Source organism: Anabrus simplex, chromosome 9 (assembly GCF_040414725.1).
Source record: "Anabrus simplex isolate iqAnaSimp1 chromosome 9, ASM4041472v1, whole genome shotgun sequence".
Classification (NCBI taxonomy): Eukaryota; Metazoa; Arthropoda; class Insecta; order Orthoptera; family Tettigoniidae; genus Anabrus; species Anabrus simplex.
Genome location: NC_090273.1, coordinates 68,293,844 through 68,311,689, shown reverse-complemented (window position 1 = coordinate 68,311,689; position 17,846 = coordinate 68,293,844). Strand labels below are relative to the sequence as shown.

Genomic DNA, 17,846 nt, shown 5'->3' with positions numbered 1-17,846 from the left:
GCGTGCTTTCGAGAATGATGACGTACTCTTGGCAATGGAAAACAGATTCAGTCGCCTGATACTTAAAATTTACCGTATTACCACTTAACAAGGGAAATTTTGGACATAATTAATTGTTTACTACTGGATTTGATAGCTATTAATGACCCCCACCCCATTCTTCTCTGTTGTAGCACCAACATATTGCGGAATAAAAGCTAATATTTTACTTATGTAAATAAATTGTATTGTTCTTATATTTTCCAGATGACAAATGAGTACATTAATCACAAACTGGCGGATACTAGAGATAAGGCGCAGTATTCGCTGAAGAATTTGGAACGAGTTCGCAATTGCGCTGTTCGCCATATTTACCAATCAGCTGTTGAAATTTCGCTATGGGATAGTGATAGCAGATGTACATTGAGATGGGATTTGAGTGCAATATTCAGTGTCAGTTTATGGACCCTTAAGAAAAATAATGATAAAATAACACCGTACTTATTCTGCATTTCTTTAACTGGAAACAAATTGCAGTTACATCGGTAGCAAAATGTAAATGTCATTCGTATGACTTTTTGGTTAAGTCAGTTATCAAGCATGTCAGTTATTTTTCTCATTTTCAGAAGCGATCTCCCGTACTATGGGGAATGCTGGCAGTAATGCACGGGATCGTCAGAAGCCAGGGGAGAGTGCTGCACCCTCTTCTCCTGGCAAGGACGGACAAGCCTTTGTTTTCGACAAGAAACCAAACACAAAGTTGGTCTTTCAGTCCTCACATGAAGAAGAGGAGCCGTATTATTCGAAGGAGCCGTCTCAGGTAATAGCTTATGATCGTAATTTCTATTAATGTAATAGCTTTGTGTTTTCTGTAAACTTGTGGTTGTGATAATGTTTAAGAACATGAGAAGCCTTTTGCATATGCGCAGCAGTGTACAAACAATTCTTTGACATTTAATGGTCATTAACCAATAACACCGACTTCTTTTATACATTTTTCAACCTGCAAAATATGAGCAATTCGTGTCTGCATTTCAGTGTTATTTACCCCATTTTAGGCACGTGTAATACTACTGACCATGATCAGAATCTAAATGGTATTTTAAAAGACTGATGGAAGTTCTCAACTGGTCTTTTCCTTTAATTTGCAACTTCATATACCTTTCAAACTATTGGGCGTTTTAGTGGATTATGAAAACTCTTGTAGAAGTAATTAATGATATACAAGTTTTTAATTTTTATTTTGTTTGAACATAATAATGGTTAGATGCACGAATTACCGGTAGTCAAATTGTGCAGCATGTGTGACTCAGCTGCATTGTCATGCATTCCATGTGTAAATACATCATTGATTAGAAGTGATAAAATTGATTAAATTTGAGAGGGAAGTGAAAGAGGTTTAGTTTCATTTTCTGGATGGATCTCTTGCTACATGTGATACAAAGTAAGATTTTTATAATTTACTTTCTATAGTAATTATGAAATTTATGGTGGGACCCATCCATAGTTTTATCCTGTTCCTGAGCAAAGAAAACACACGAATCTTCAGTTCATTACTCATAAGACATATAGGCAAGAGTCATTACAGTGACAAGGTCTAGTGCTTTTCAGGAGGGAAATAAATGTGAAATACTTTCCGTTGCATGGATCACATTGAAAATGTCCATCAGAATATCCATAATTTCTTCATCTTTCAATGTGATGATCTCCAGATATTACTTGGACCTAGACTTGTGTTAGTCTTCATTTGCTTGACATGTTTCTCTTCATTTCTTACTATTTTGGGACCTTCATTATTAACATGTACAACTCTGCGGCTGTAGCACCCTAACTACAGCAAGTTGCCGCTTTGACACTCAGCTGGCCGATAAGATGCGTGCTGTATCTGTGCACCACTTAACGTCAGATTACAAAGCTATTTCTAGTCAAACTAAAAACTTAACCTGACATTAAACAAAATGCTCAAAGTGATGTCCCTCAGCTCTCAAACATGTCTGGTACCTCCTGAACAGCAGGCACTTAGCGAATTTCATCTTCATAGATGTTTGATACAACTTGCTGAATGTTATCTTGTAGTTCTTCCCTTGTGTATAGGATTTTGTCGTATACTTTTCCTTTCAACATTCACCACAAGTAATAATCACAGGGATTTAAATCTGATAATCTAGCTCTTCAGTTATCCACACTATTCTCAGAAGTGTCCCCTACTCCTATGGACCAATGTGCCATTATTCTGATATAAACATTGAATTTTGAGTTTAGTACTGCTTAAAAGCACCTGTACAGAAATCACAGTGCCAAAATAATCTTATTAACACCAGAGCAATGTCACTGATACTAAGACCTTGCTGAGGTCTACAGGTTCTTTTATTCGGGGCATCGACCTAAGAAGATCTTTTGCCCCTACTTTACACCATATGTTGTGAACCTGCATGTATTTTGGTAATGGCAGAAGTGTAAAGTGTTGAATGTGAGGAAAGAAACATTAAGGACGACACAAACACCCAGTCCCCAGGCCAGGGATATTAATCATTTACAATTAAAAACCCCTGACCCGGCCGGGAATCGAACCTGGGTCCGTAGGATGACAGGCGGACGTGTTGCCCCCTACACCGCGGGGCTGAACTTGCTGAGGTCTAATCAATCACTTGTCTCATATGTTAACATTATATCATCGCACTCATGTTCTGGCCTGTGGCTGTAGACGACTCTACTACCATGACCGCGTATGGCGAAGTCGCTGTACAACTGTCCGGCTCCATGGCTAAATGGTTAGCGTGCTGGACTTTGATCACAGGGGTCCTGAGTTCGATTCCCGGCAGAATCGGGAATTTTAACCATCCTTGGTTAATTTCCCTGGCATGGGGGCTGGGTGTATGTACTGTCTTCATCATCATTTCATCCTTATCACGACGCGCAGGTCGCCTACGGGAGTCAAATAAAAAGACCTGCACCTGGTGAGCCGAACCCGTCCTGGGGTATCCCAGCACTAAAAGCCATACGACATTTCATTTTATTGCTGTACAACTAGCATAACACAACTTTAATATAAAGACCCTGTAGCTTGGGACTAGCATTGGGTTGGCAAGAAGTGGGTTTATCCAAATGAAACAATTAAAATGTGACTCTCGGCTTGATTTAAGTTTTACGAATGAGATTTGTTAATTACTATGTTTGATCCATCCTATATGGAGTAAAATCATGGACTTTCGAACATCTGTAGAGTATAAACTCTAAAAGGTTTTGAGAGATATGGGCATATGGATGCATGCTGAAAATACCTTAACTTAGACAGGGTGGATCTCTAACCAAGATATCGTACACAACATAGGATTAAAAGAGAGCTGCTTCACAGCATTAAAAAAAGAAAAACCTTATGTCAGATATATACTGCCTCTGATATTGGAAGAGGAGGAGATGAAAAGATTGGAGGACTACCTGACTCTCATATTTCAGTGGAGGAGAAGGAGGAATTGGGGTGGGTGATGAAAAGAGGGTGGGGGAAGGATTCCTTTTTGCTTTCTTTCCTGTTTTTCATATCTTCTTCTCTTTTTTCTTCAACAGGTTATTAGAACAGTGTGCATGTACATACTGAACAGAAATGCAGGTGCCATGATGATTGACTTTTAATGAAAATATGAGGGTAATCCCAAAAATAAGGTCTCCTATTTTTATATATATAAATAAAGAACTCTGTTCGTGTGGTTGTTGGTCACAATATTGTGAAGAGTGTTTCCTGCGCTCGCATATAAACATGCACACGCCGTGCTGAGGCACTCAGTCTTGGCTTGGCAGCCATTGAGAATGGAGCTCCCGTTGGATGTTACCGCCAAGTGCAAAGTGCGCGCAGTTGTTCGGTGTTTGAACACAAAAGGTACTGAACCGATTGAAATCCATTGCCAATTGACGGAAATGTATGGTGAGTCGTGCATGAATATAAAAAATGTTCATAAGTGGTGTAGAGAGTTTGCAGCCGGTCGGACTGAAGTTCACGACGAACAAACAAAGCAGCGGGAGACCGTCTTTTTTCGTCGAGACAGTCTTGAAGGTTGACCAAATCATGCGTGAAGATTGGCGGATCACCCTGGATGATCTCTGCACTTTGGTTCCTGAGGTTTCCCAAAGCACCATTTTTCACAACTTCCTGAACAGCATGGTGGCTACTGGTATGATGTGGGCACACAAAAACTGTCACAGCAGCTACAAAAATGCATCGACCAAAATGGTGATTATGTAGAAAAATAGCCAAATGTTCAAGCTGTAAAATGATGTAAACCATTGTAGAAATAAACAGGTCTATGTATTTATACAAAAAAAAAAAAAAAAAAAAGGAGACCTTATTTTTGGGATTGCCTTTGTACTTTCTAAACACTTTCATTCCTGAGTTTTCAAGGTATATGCATACTGTAGTTAGGCCTACTGGTAACTTTAGTTTTTCAGATATTCAATACTTCTAACAGTATAAAGTTATGTATCTTAAAGCTTTAAATCTGCCATTCACAATAGCTGGAGAAGCTTAAAGGAAAGTAAAGAAGAAGAATTCTTTAAGTGATAAATAAATACATAATGATAATACCAACACTGTTGGTTTTACACCCCACTAACTATTTGTATGGTTTTCGGAGATGCCAGAATTTTGCCTGTAGGTATTCTTTACATGCCGTTAAATCTACAAGATACCAAATTAATGGAGAGTAGTCCCAGTGTACAAGGGAAAGGGTGATAAACATAAAGTGGATAATTACAGGCCAGTCAGCTTGACATGTGTTACATGTAAGCTTTGGGAAACCATTCATTTTCTAATTTTATTAGAAGGGTTTGTAAAATTACTTACTGGATAGAAGGCAGTTTGGGTTTAGGAAAGGTTATTCCAGCAAGATATAGCAGATATTTTAGATTCAGGACATCAAGTGGACTGTATCGCTGTTGACCTTTCCAAGGCTTTTGATAGGGTAGATCATGGGAGACTACTGATGACTGGACAGAAGAGTGGTTGAATGGGTAGCTAAATTTTTAGAAAACCGAGCTCTTGAGAATTCGAGTAGGTGAAAGATCATCTGATTCTGTAGCGATTAGGGTGGGGGTAGGTTTCCTCCAGGGCAGTATACAGTACGTGAAACTTTCAGTGATACTTCGGCTCCCTAGTGCTGAATCGGTAGACCTCGGTTATATTCGAGACTCGTATTGGCAACCTATGACACAAAAAATATGAAACCATTCTGCAATACTGTGAGACCTCTGGCGGTATAATTGCAAAACTTTAAATACTGTTGTTATATACACAGCAAAGTCATAATATAGTAGGGCTGGCCACAACGAGGCTCGCGAGCCGCATGCGGCTCTTGAGTCAGTCTTGTGCGGCTCTTGACACCAACCTTAGTGTAAAATTAAATGATATAATTAATGGAATCTAACGACATATCGCGGCCGTCAGCAGTCTGTAGCAGCGGTGTGCGGTTTAACGTTATTAATGCTGTACGCCAGTGGTAAGACATGGGAGGTGAAGATAGTTCCGGCGTCTTCTGTTAGATAGTGCTTTGAGCGGGATAGTATTTACAGTGAGTCAGTTTCGTGAGGTGAAGCCAGTCGTGTTTACGTATAGGCAGTAGTGAGTGCCGATACTTTTCTGTGTGCAGTTGTTGTGTGCTGTTTGAGTACAGTTGTGGCCTGGTGTCCGAACAGTTGCGATGCTGTCTAAGAAGTGTAAATACGAAGATGAGAATGGAGCTTTTAATACAGACTGGGAGGAAGAATTCGCTTTTGTAGAAAGAAACGGTAAGCCAATGTCGACTGGGAGGAAGAATTCGTTTTTGTAGAAAGAAACGGTAAGCCAATGTCTCTTTTGTGTCAAATAACTTTGTCACAGTTCAAGGCCAGTAATCTAAAACGCCATCATGACCCTAACCATGGCGGTTTCAACAAAGATTTTCCTGTTGGCTCTCAGTTAAGGAAAACCAAACTGAAATCACTAAAGGAAAAACTTCATGGTCAGAGTAGGGTTATGTCAATTTTTACCAAGGAAGCAGATTTGACAACCGAAGAGGTTACACAGCCTTACAGCCTTACACAGAAGGGGGGTTTATTAAGGACATGGTGCAAGTTATTTCTGTTTTAGAACCCAAAATAAGAAACTGCTGAAAATGATCAACGAAATGCCCGCTGCTAGACATACAAAGAGGTGAGTTTCTGTTATTAGTGCGGATATTTTAAATTATTTACAAAAATATGTAAGCGAGTGCTCAGCAGGAAGTCTGGCTTTGGACGAGGCTACTGATATCAGAGATAAACCACAACTAGCCATGTTTGTGAGGTATGTGTCAAAGGACTTGGAGGTGGTGGAAGAACTTTTAGACCTGGTTACTTTGAAGGATACAACTCGTGGTTGTGACATTAAAGAAGCCCTGGATGGTGTTTTACAGAAAAACTCAGTATCAGCATTGCTACTGATGGTGCACTATCTATGAATGGCACGAAACAAGGGCTTATTGGGCTTTTAAATGTTGACACATCATTTCCTGATTTCCTACCTGTACATTGTATTATTCACAGAGAACATTTAGCAGCAAAATATTTTCAGTACCCGCATATTATGCAGGTAGTTCTAAAAATTGTGAACTGTATTCGCTCAAGTTTCAAAACATACCGACAGTTCAAATCTTTTATAGAAAATATGAACAATGATGAGCTTCCTGATGATGTATCTTGGTACTAGTGAGTAAGACGGCTATCAGTAAGCAATGTTCTTGGCAGATTTTTTGAATTACTTGATCCAATCAAACAGTTTATGGAAAGAAAATCATTCCTTGAACTTAATGACCCCCAGTGGGTGTTAGATTTGACTTTTTCACAGATGTGGTCCAGCATTTAAAAACGCTAAACATATCTTTACAAGGAAGAGAAAAACTTTTCTGAATTGGCTCAGACTGTATTTAGCTTTCATAGCAAGTTGAAACTTTTTGGGAGACGTTCAGACTAAAACATTTTCTCACTTCAAATGTTTGAAGAAAATTACTGAAAGCCTTCCTGACGTTCAGGTGGAAACTGAAGATTACATGAGTAAAATGTCTGGCCTTGCTGAAGAAATCAATGGCAGATTTAATGATTTGAGATCACTTAAACCTTCATTTTAATTCCTGAAAAATCCTTTTTCTGTTGATGGCGATGGCTGTCCTGTTTCATCACCAATAACAAAGGATACAGCAGCTGTAGAGTTGGAGCTACTAGAACTGCAAGAGGACGAAGGACTAAAAGGACTCAAACGAAGTGGCATTTCTACCATAGAATTTTGGAAGAATGTTGCAGAAGAAAAATATCACTAACAGAAGTGTGCCAAGAGACTAATCTCAAACTTTGGGACTACTTATGTGTGCGAATCACTGTACTCAATGCTTAAATTCATTAAATCTAAATATTGATATGAACTAACTGATTTCAAAAAACTAACAGCAAGAATGAACACTCAAAAAAGCACTTCTCAAAAGTATAATCTCATTCCTTGATGTGTACCTGAAAAATAATGTTGTGTGTAGTGTAGAAAATAAATGTTCCTTCATTTGTTATAAAATGAAAAGCGTGTCTTCATTTTATAAACCATTTTCTAAACATGTTCCCAATTTTTGTCTCCTAAATTTGCAGCTCCCAGAAGTAAGATTAGTGGCCACCCCTGTAATATAGGTTAAGCGTGACATGAGTGAGGAAAATCAAGGTACATCACAGGAACAACCTAGAACTCCTACACGGAAACACTGTTTTAGAAAATGCATAGCGATCGATCATACTATCAATTCAATTCAGATTTAATTTCCATTCAGTTGGCAGTATTACCAGAACTGGGGTAGCTCCCTCCTTACTGCTCACCTCCGTAAAACAAATTATCACTAAAAGTTTCGTGGACTTTAACCGGACTTGTATGTTTTTTTATGTAGGTATATGAATGATATGAATAAATAACTGGAATCACAATTAAGGCTTTTTGCAGACCTTATTCTGTATAGGATAGTAAACACGTCATAGGATTGTGAGAAACTGCAAAAAGACCTTGAGAATGTTATGAGATGTACAGAAGATAATGGTATGACGGTAAACTGGATGAAAATTCAGGTTGCAAGTTTCACCAGGAGGAAAAATCTCAGTTTTAATCAATGTGTTGTGGGGTGAAAGTACCTCATGGGGATCATTCTAACTACTTAGGTGTTAATATAAATAAAGATCTTCATTGGGGTAATCACATTGAGTTTCTGTAATAAAAACTTTCCAGTCTGTCAAACACACAATAATTTCACATGCAAATTAAAACACTATAAGCATACCTGTATAAATCGCATATTATATACAAAGAATGACATGTTTCATTTTACAAGATCATCCTCAGATTCTATCAAATCACTTAAATTAAGTGCATATATGTACAGTATAATTTACATAGTGTAAACTTGTCAATGATATGGAGTTAGGTGATAATATATGTATCGGTTGGTACACCCCCACCCCGCAAATTTAAATATTGCGCCAGTTGAAAAACTCCTCTACAGGAGAAAGCCTGAACTTTAACAAACTGTATTAACTCAACGGTTCCTCAGAAGATGTCACTATTGTAAATTTGGTGATTTTTAAGTGTTCTGAACTGTGTCTATTTCGATTTGTGTTTGTTTATTCCGTATCAAGAAGTGTGGACATTCTCTTCTAGATGTCTCTACGGAGAAAAGAGTATGATTGTGCACTCTGGTGCGAAGTGAAGGGACTGTTCTTGAAGAAACTTTGTATTCATAAGTTGTTCTTTGTTAAATTTCTTTCTTTTATTATTTGGGTTGGCAGTATTAATCCTTCTGTCCGCCAGTTTTGAACTCAGCCAATCCCGAAATTCTTTAATTAATTTTCAGCCAATCATGTATGTCTTCGTCGATATGGATATGCTGCTATTAGCTACCCAATAAAATCGTGTGGGTGTGTCTACTTATTCCTGAAAGGCCTCGAATTCTCCACGAGGGTATAAAAACTGCTGATTTTCTTGTCTCGGTGCCACTTCAGTAACATCTCTCGTAGTGTGTGAATATGTAGCACCGAGCGAGTTGGCCGTGCGCGTAGAGGCGCGCGACTGTGAGCTTGCATCCGGGAGATAGTAGGTTCGAATCCCACTATCGGCAGCCCTGAAAATGGTTTTCCGTGGTTTCCCATTTTCACACCAGGCAAATGCTGGGGCTGTACCTTAATTAAGGCCACGGCCGCTTCCTTCCAACTCCTAGGCCTTTCCTATCCCATCGTCGCCATAAGACCTATCTGTGTCGGTGCGACGTAAAGCCCCTAGCAAAAAAAAAAAAATGAATATGTAGCAGGGGGCGGGTAGCGCCTCTTTCTTCAAGCAGAAGTTCTTCAACAAGGTAATGGCCTGTTAACATCTTTATTTCTCGCTAGCTCAGCAGTTTAACTCTCGGGGAGGGTTCGAAGCCTTTAATATGTAACCTATTCCTTTAAAATGTAAATTTCCTTCTGTGTATGTAAAAACTTCAAATCTCTTTTACTATAAAGCAGGGATAGAGAGTGCTTCACCCTCTCGAACTCCCCTTCATTGTGAATTTGAGGTGACTATGTTTTCGTAACCGTTTTTCTCTTCCTTCTTAAAGTCTTAAACTTATTTTGCCGACTAGTCACCTCCATAGATTGGGATTAGCCCCTGTATTATCGGCCTAGCGCCACGTAGGTTTTTAGACAAAAACATTGTGTAGGAGAGCAAGTTATCGCCTCCATTCTATTTTGCATTATGGGCCAGTAACTTAACCTGATGTTTGTTTTCCTCATGTAAAGGCCCTGTAGGTTGGGTATCTAATACCCCTGTTTCCTGGTGTGCCTTGAGGGCAGTCTGAAGTGAAAGTTGTTGCGGCCTTTGAGAGGCTTGTCAAATTGAGAGCGGGTCTGCTCTTTTCCTTAACATTGTAATTAGGAGCAAGTGCTCCTTGTACTTAGGGGTTTTCTGCCCTTTAGCAATTGTGATCGTGAGCTGAGAGCTCAGAAAGTAAACTTGGGGCTCGAAGCCCAAATTTTGTAATGAGCTGTAATTTGTTAATTGTTGATCTGCTACTTGGTACCTGTTATACTCTGTTATTTGTTGATTTTGAAAAGAAAATATAACCTTAGTTGAAACCTATTCCAGCCCGCACCTTCTTTCACCTCTAACTACCACGGAGATCCCCATAACAATATGACCCATATGTGAGCAAAAAATTATTGTATGGGAAATGACCAACAACCATATAATGAAATATTTTGTACTTATCTACACTGCTGAAAAAACGTTTGTCACCTCTCACTATAACAGCACTATAATGTAATAGAATTTCTGTGGACAAAATTCCAGTACAGTACCTCTGCATATCCAGAAACTGTCAAAAGTAGTTAGGGAACGTAAAAGCAATATCATAATAATCATCATTTTTATAAAATTGGAAACAATGTAGAATCACCTTTATAGAAATACTGTGAGAAGTCATGCAGTATAAACTTTTTATTTGTTATTTATCTTTGGTTTCTTGTTGAAATTGTGACAGATTACCTATTTAAAACTCACAATTAATGAGAGAATCCCTTAATGTCCCTAATTTCATTTGGTGGCACTGCGGCACATAGTTAGCAAAGAACAGTTTTACTTTTCAGTAATAATAACAAAACTTGCTTGCTTGCTTGCTTGCTTGCTTGCTTGCTTGCTTGCTTACTTACTTACTCACTCACTTACTTGTGCTACAGTCCATGTAGGACCTTGGCCTAATAATAAAACTGCTTTATCATTAAGATTTTTTTTTTCATTTTTCTGCAGCAAGAATATATTTTGTATGTTAAAAGACAAATTGTCAATGTTCTTGTGTTTACAACTACTGTCTTGAGTAAATATGACACTATTTATTATTTATCAATACAGCCCGGAAGTTAGGCAAAATCCCTTTTTTATCTGGTTGTTTATATCAAAGTGTCACATAGACACAAACATATTTCCGTACATTTGAGAACGGTAGGACCATTTTTTTATTTTGCCTTTTTTGCCTATTTTAGCTTCCGGTGCCTATTTGATAGTTTAGTGCCTTTTTTCCTCTTTTGAAGTTGTTGTGGATATATTCTGCTGTTATTTATATATTAAAATTAAACAATGAAAAAATAAGAAAATATGATTCCAATGTACTGTGTTAATAATAAAGAAGACAATTTCATTATAACTTAATAGATAAAAAAAATATTTGCACAAACAATATTTTCATATTAAACAAATCCCTGCTGAAAACTCACTCCACAAGCCAAATGGTCGAGAGGGTCGCCAGGTCCCATTCCTGCTACGTAAGATTAAGTGGTGGAGGTGATTATTGTTTTAAGAGAAAGAACAACATAATAACCATCTTCTATTACCACTAATCAGAAGGAATATGAAAGAGATCTGGCACTTCACAAATTGAAGTTATCGGCAAAAGAAAGAAACGGGCCATGAACGGCGTGAAAATAATAAACTCCCTAAGGTCCGAAAACCTAATACCGTCGGGGTCCGAAAAGAACAAGAATTGACTAAGTGACACAATTAAGTGGAAGCAAATCCAGACTCAGGTAGGGGAACCATGCTCGCTAACCCACACTCCCAAGTTGAGAGCCCCTGTACTCCATTTTAGTCGCCTCTTACGACTGGCAGGGGATACCGTTGATGTTATTCTATCGCCCACACCCACGGGGGGACGTAAGATTAAGTAGTAAAATGGGATGCAGATGTGCATTCAGTGACTTACATTAAACCATCTTTATTATTTTAGGGCCCATTGTTGTCATTATAAACACCTATGTTTATTAGTTTCCTGACTATTTCCTCAATTTTAAGTGCTTACTTGCCTGCCTATTTCAGCCAAAATAAATGCTTAAATTTCTGGGCTCTGTTTTTCAGTAACTTCACTCCCAACCACCACAGCACAGCGCGATGATACCAGAGTCCAGTTAGTGGGGAGGTTGTGGATAGTATGGTTGTGACTTCCATGTTCTTTCAAGAATTTCTCTGATCACTGTCAGAACATAACTTCGCATGCCCTGATGAAAGGCCAACGTAAGTTGGCGGAAAGCTTGGCTTTCTTTTAAGTTGATGTTCATATCGCTTCAGAGGATCTCCACGAGTCCTCTTGCCATTGATGAATTTGTCATACAGGATATAAGCGAGTCTGCTGTCACTCATACGATGGACATGGGCTGCCCATCTAAGATAATGACCAATGAGGATGGCTTTTGTACTGTTTAGCTGTGATTTCTCAAGAACTGCAATATTAGTTATATAGTCATCCCATTTGACGTTCATAATGGACCTAAGTTTTGTTGGTGAAAATGTTCCAATTTCTTGATATTCTGGCAGTATAGGGTCCAGGTTTCACACCCATAGAGTAACGTAGAGATAACAACAGCTTAGTACACCATTATTACATGCTAATTCTTTTTTTTGCTTTACGTCGCACCGACACAGATAGGTCTTCTGGCGACGATGGGACAGGAAAGGGCTAGGAGTGGGAAGGAAGCTGCCGTAGCCTTAATTATGGCACAGCCCCAGCATTTGCCTGGTGTGAAAATGGGAAACCACGGAAAACCATTTTCAGGGCTGCCGACAGTGGGGTTCGAACCTACTATCTCCTGAATACTGGATACTGGCTGCAGTTAAGCGACTGCAGCTATCGAGCTCGGTCATGCTAATTCTTAGATCTTTGTTCTGGAATTCTTAATGTGAGAGATATCTAAACGCGATATGGGCAGCCTATATTCTGTTCTCCACATCCTTGTCAGAAGTACAGTGCATTGAGAGAATAGTCCCGAGGTATGAGAAGTGATCTACCCTTTCCAGAGTTGTGCCAGATATGGTGATATCTTCCCAGCGTAAAGAACAGGAAAATAAAATGGATATGTAAGGTTGGGGCTGCCCTACCAACAGACAACAGGTATGAACTAAAATTGCTAGCAAGCATACCTAATCTTTAGAGAGCTGTACTGTTTTATGTAGTGCTGGACAATGATTTTACAACGGAATAAAATTTATATGCACGTTACAGAAATATAATATAAATCGACCTGTATTAAAATTTACTATTTGAATATGTCCCTGTCTTTATATGACTTTGATTTGACATGTGTTCTTTTCCTGTGCTTTATGGAGAGAAAAAACATATTGGTGGACATTTGATTCATTGGCAGTATGGTATGTCATAATTTTAAAATATGAACTAGTGGTACTAGTTCCAAATTTCTTTTCATCTACTTGATGGATTTGTGTTCATCGGTGACATTATATGTCACATTTTCTTCAACTAGGAGAGTGAACAATAAACAGAATATCTGAAAAATGTTTTTAAATCCATTCATATATGTATGTCAATGGCCAATTTCTTGCATTTATTTGGTGCAGGCATTGTGACATTGTCTGTCCCAATGAGATAGACCTTATTAAAGTTTAATTTATCATCTTCTAGGATGAAGTTGGAGCTCCAAGGCAGCGTTCAGCAACTGTTTCAGAAGGAACCAAAGTAAATGACAAAGTCTTACCCACCGTTTTCAAGTGGGAAGGTGGTGGAAAGCAAGTGTATATTAGTGGAACATTTTCTAATTGGAAAACATTACCTATGGTGAAAAGGTATGGTGTTGCCAATCTCAATCAGTAACTGTTCAAAAATTGTGTTCTGATTTCAAATTGTAAGTGGTGGAACATCACAAAGTCAGCACATTGTCCATAATACTAAGATTAAGCATCATTGTCTGTCAGCAATTTAACTTATCTCCCATCCCTTCCAGAAGTTCACGTTTTCTGAACATAAGTAGGGAGACCACAGGACCCTAGCTGAGTCTGGCATTGCTTCTACTTTTCCTTTGCCAGGCTCCTCTCTTTCATCTTTCCTATCCAATCTTCTTTGCTTAATTCTTGATCAATCAATCAATTGCCACTGATCTGCTGTCACATTGCTATAAAGAAAGTTGATCCATATACCGCATCACTAATGGTAAAAGGGGCTTCAAAGAGAAAAGGGGATATACTGTTCAACCAGTACCTGCACTGCTTCCAAGTAGGAGATTCCCTATTAATATTTTACCAGATCTTTTCTTAACCTTTTTATTATCAAGTATCTTACTTAAATACACATGTCCCATCCCAGATTATTTTTTCTAGCTGAAATAGGCTAATCCCATATAAACTAAGACTGAGCACACTGTGTTTGTACTCTGCACTACGGCAGTTACCTCAGCCGAACGTATGTCCTGCACGGCCACGAATCTATTAAACATCTCACTTTGTAAATAATTCAAATCCCTAATTCCTCTTAATATAAACCAATTTTTGCCCCAATATGCCCTCTTGAACTCGCACTTTATCTTCCTATTATGATCTTTCCTACTTTTAGAAACTAAAACTCCATTCAGGCCTATTTGTCTGCTCATGTTACTCCATGCCATCTCTCCACTGGCAGCTCATCACTATAGCACTGCTGTTTTGTTGGAAATTACCCAGAACAAGTCGTGCTGTATTCCTTTGAATCTCTTCCAGTTCTCGTATCAAGTAATCCTGGTGAGGGTCCCATACACTGGAACCATAATCTTAATTGGTGTCTTACCAGTGACTTAAATGCCCTCTCCCTTACATCCTTACTACAACCCCTAAATACCCTCATAACCACATGAAGAGATATGTAACCTTTATTTACAATCTCATTAATATGATTCCTCCAATTAAGATCTTTCCTTATTTTAACAAGTACATATAGTAATTCCGAGTAAGGTACTTTCACCTCAAAAAAACTGAGAGGGCTATTCATCTTGGTGAAACTTAGTCTGACTTTTCACCCTGTTTACTGCCATACAATTGTCTGCTATCCATCTCATAACATTGTCGAGATCTTTTTTGCAGTCGCTTACAATCCTATAACATATTTATTACTGTATACAGTATAACATCATCTGCAAAAAGCCCTACCTGCAATTGCAGTTCTTTACTCACATAGAGATTTTATATTTTGATAAGTTCATAAAAAAAGGCCTCTGTGGATCAGTGGTAGAGTGTCGGCCTCCGGATCCCAAGATAGCGGGTTCAAACCCAGCAGAGCTAGTCGGATTTTTGAAGGGCGGTAAAAAGTCCATTCAATACTCCATGTCGTACGATGTCGGCATGTAAAAGATCTCCGGGGACACATTTGGTGTTTACCCGACAAAATTAATTAAATCTCAGCCATAGACGCCCAAGAGAGTTCCGGTTTACTCGGTCTGCCATCTAGTGGGCCTAGAGTAAAACGGAACGTCGAAATTGACGAGCAGACAGCCAGATGGCATCAAATTGAAATGTCTACTCATGGTAGCTGAGGCCATACGATTATTATTATTATTATTATTATTATTATTATTATTATTATTATTATTATTATTATTATTATTATTATTAATTTTTTCATGAGATATATTCCTAAAATAAATGACAGCAGGCATGTGAAATGTTTTTAGTGGCTTCTACAGTATAAAGTGATGTGAGAATATTTCTTTACAGTCATGGAGATTTTGTTACCATTATTGACCTCCCAGAAGGAGAGCACCAGTACAAGTTCTATGTGGATGGGGAATGGAAACATGATCCATCAGTGGTAAGCTAACTTAATAAATAATCTTTGTAATAAATGTCTCTGGGTTATAATTCATGATCCATAATGCTGACGGAGCTCGCTGTGGACTTCATGACCAACAGTTATGAATCCTATTTCATATCTGGGTGACAACAATGTATACAGATCATTTTTTAATTCCATATTTTCACATATTTGGTCTTAATAATGTATCTCAGAAAATTTCTTTTCACACTACTTTTGATTCTTGCTATCTTCTCTGCTCTTTTATAAAGCAGTAAAACCTTTTAAGTCATTTCTGCAGGGGAATATAAAAGAGAACAAGTTAAATGAGAAAACCTGCCACCTGGGCAACTGTCCTAAATGCAGATAAGTGGTGATTGATTGATTGATTGATTGATTGATTGATTGATTGATTGATTGATTGATTGATTGATTGATTGATTGATTGATTGAAAACATAGTATTGAATTTCCAATTAAAAGCTACACAACAGGGAAACTGATTTATGTATTTTTTTTTTTGGTATGCATGGACTTTACACTAGGAAAATGCACAACAAAAGCTGCATCTACAGTTTCTGAAGATGAGAAAGGAGAGTACTGAGGTGTGTGAAAAACATGAGAGCAAAAAATGAAAACCTTTTTCCTTTTCCACTGGGGACTGTAAAAGTAACAACAGGTTATCAGAAGGTATCAAAAACATGAGAAAAAATATGGAAACATTTTGTCCTAAAGCCCAGAAAGAAAAAAAATTATATATTTTGGGTCCTTCCTTTCTAATACAGATGTGCAATGTTGAACTGTTAGCTGAAGCCTTATCCAATTTGTTATTAATAGACATCGAGTCTTTAGGTTTTTACCTATTTTCCATAAGATTCTCTCAAGCATATCTGCGACAGTTATCCGTATTATGTACCGACAATCACAGTAGATGAGGTTTCATAGCATCTGTACACACCTATTTCAATAACACGACCTATTTCTTTTACTTCCTGAGCCCATAAGAACCTTTTCTCATTCCAAATAAATATTTCATAAAATAAGCAGTAATATTATTCAGTTTTCACAGCACGCATCTAAGATCAAGATACTAGCCAAGCAGCCGAGAGGGTGGGAGTGGGAATTGTGAGGCAAGCCTGAAAACAGGAAGTGTAGTAAGGAATTCGTCAATTTCCTAAAACCCATTTGATCATTGGCATTAACGATTACCTTTTCTTTACAGTTACAACAGAAATGGTTCACACTAGAAACTCAGAGTAAGTGCTAGTGATCTTTTTAGTATTGTGCTAGTGTTACAAAATATTTTTAAAATGTAACTTGTAGGTCTGCATTAATAAGGCAGCGGATTGAATATTTCCCAAGTTTTACGACAGTTGGGAAAGTAATTTTCTGACAGCCAAATTTTTTTAATATATTTTTTTTTCTTATTTCACGGATTAAGGGAATATGTTTCTTTCTCTTCCTTACAAAAATTACACCATCCTTACGTTTCTGATGCCTTTTATTTTATTTTTTCATCGTAATATACGGCCTATGCAAATGTAAATCAGAGCAGTAAAAGGGCATTTATCAGCTACCAGACTACACAATCCACTACATACACACTTTGTCTTGTCATTTTACCCCTGAAGCAACATTCTTTTGCAGTATTAACCCTTCAAGCCCTTCAAGCTGTTACTAAAAGTTGGCCAAGTTTTACCCTACAGCGGTAATAACTTTTAGAAAAATATCACAGTTTTACATGCTGTCACAAACATTACTATAACTTCTAAATGACTTGTGTGATTTTGTTCAAAATTTGTGGATACGTAGTTCATATCATTTAGATGTTGTATCTACATACAAAAAGGTGGCATGCAAAATAAAAAAAATGCCTAATTACCTTCTTTTTGGAATCAAATTCGAATCAGCAGGTGTCCATGTCCACTCAGGTGAACATTCACTTATATAACTATCATTATGTACATTACATGTAATTTCCTGCTGTGCATAATCATCATCACTAACACTTTCATTATCACTCGGATTATTCTCATAACTACTTTCACCTAATATGCGTTCGAGAGCTGCATTAGATAAATACAGATCATGCAGGGATGCCGCCATGTTGTTTATAACGATCGATGTTGATTAAACAAATTCTTTTTCTGCCAACACAATGCCGCATTACGGTAGAAGATACCCTGTGCTGAGAGCCATACTAAAAGTTTACATTCACAACCAACAGATGGCACGCAGATGTACATATAAAACATCGCTAGCCTAGTCC

At 37.9% G+C, this 17,846-nt stretch overlaps 1 protein-coding gene across 2 annotated transcripts in view; it reads left to right on the top strand.

Moving 5' to 3' along the window:
- The first annotated feature begins 249 nt into the window (after positions 1 to 249).
- The window catches only part of alc (5'-AMP-activated protein kinase subunit beta-1), a 68,772-nt gene continuing 51,175 nt past the window's right edge, over positions 250 to 17,846 (top strand). Inside the window, exons 1-4 of one of the 2 annotated variants that reach the window (XM_067153376.2) lie at positions 250 to 534; positions 609 to 799; positions 13,446 to 13,606; positions 15,503 to 15,596. In XM_067153376.2, coding sequence (XP_067009477.1) covers positions 623 to 799; positions 13,446 to 13,606; positions 15,503 to 15,596 — 432 coding nt within the window. In that variant the 5' untranslated portion in view covers positions 250 to 534; positions 609 to 622. Of the gene's footprint in view, positions 535 to 605; positions 800 to 13,445; positions 13,607 to 15,502; positions 15,597 to 17,846 lie in introns of both variants that reach the window. The other variant, XM_067153375.2, reaches the window with a different exon arrangement.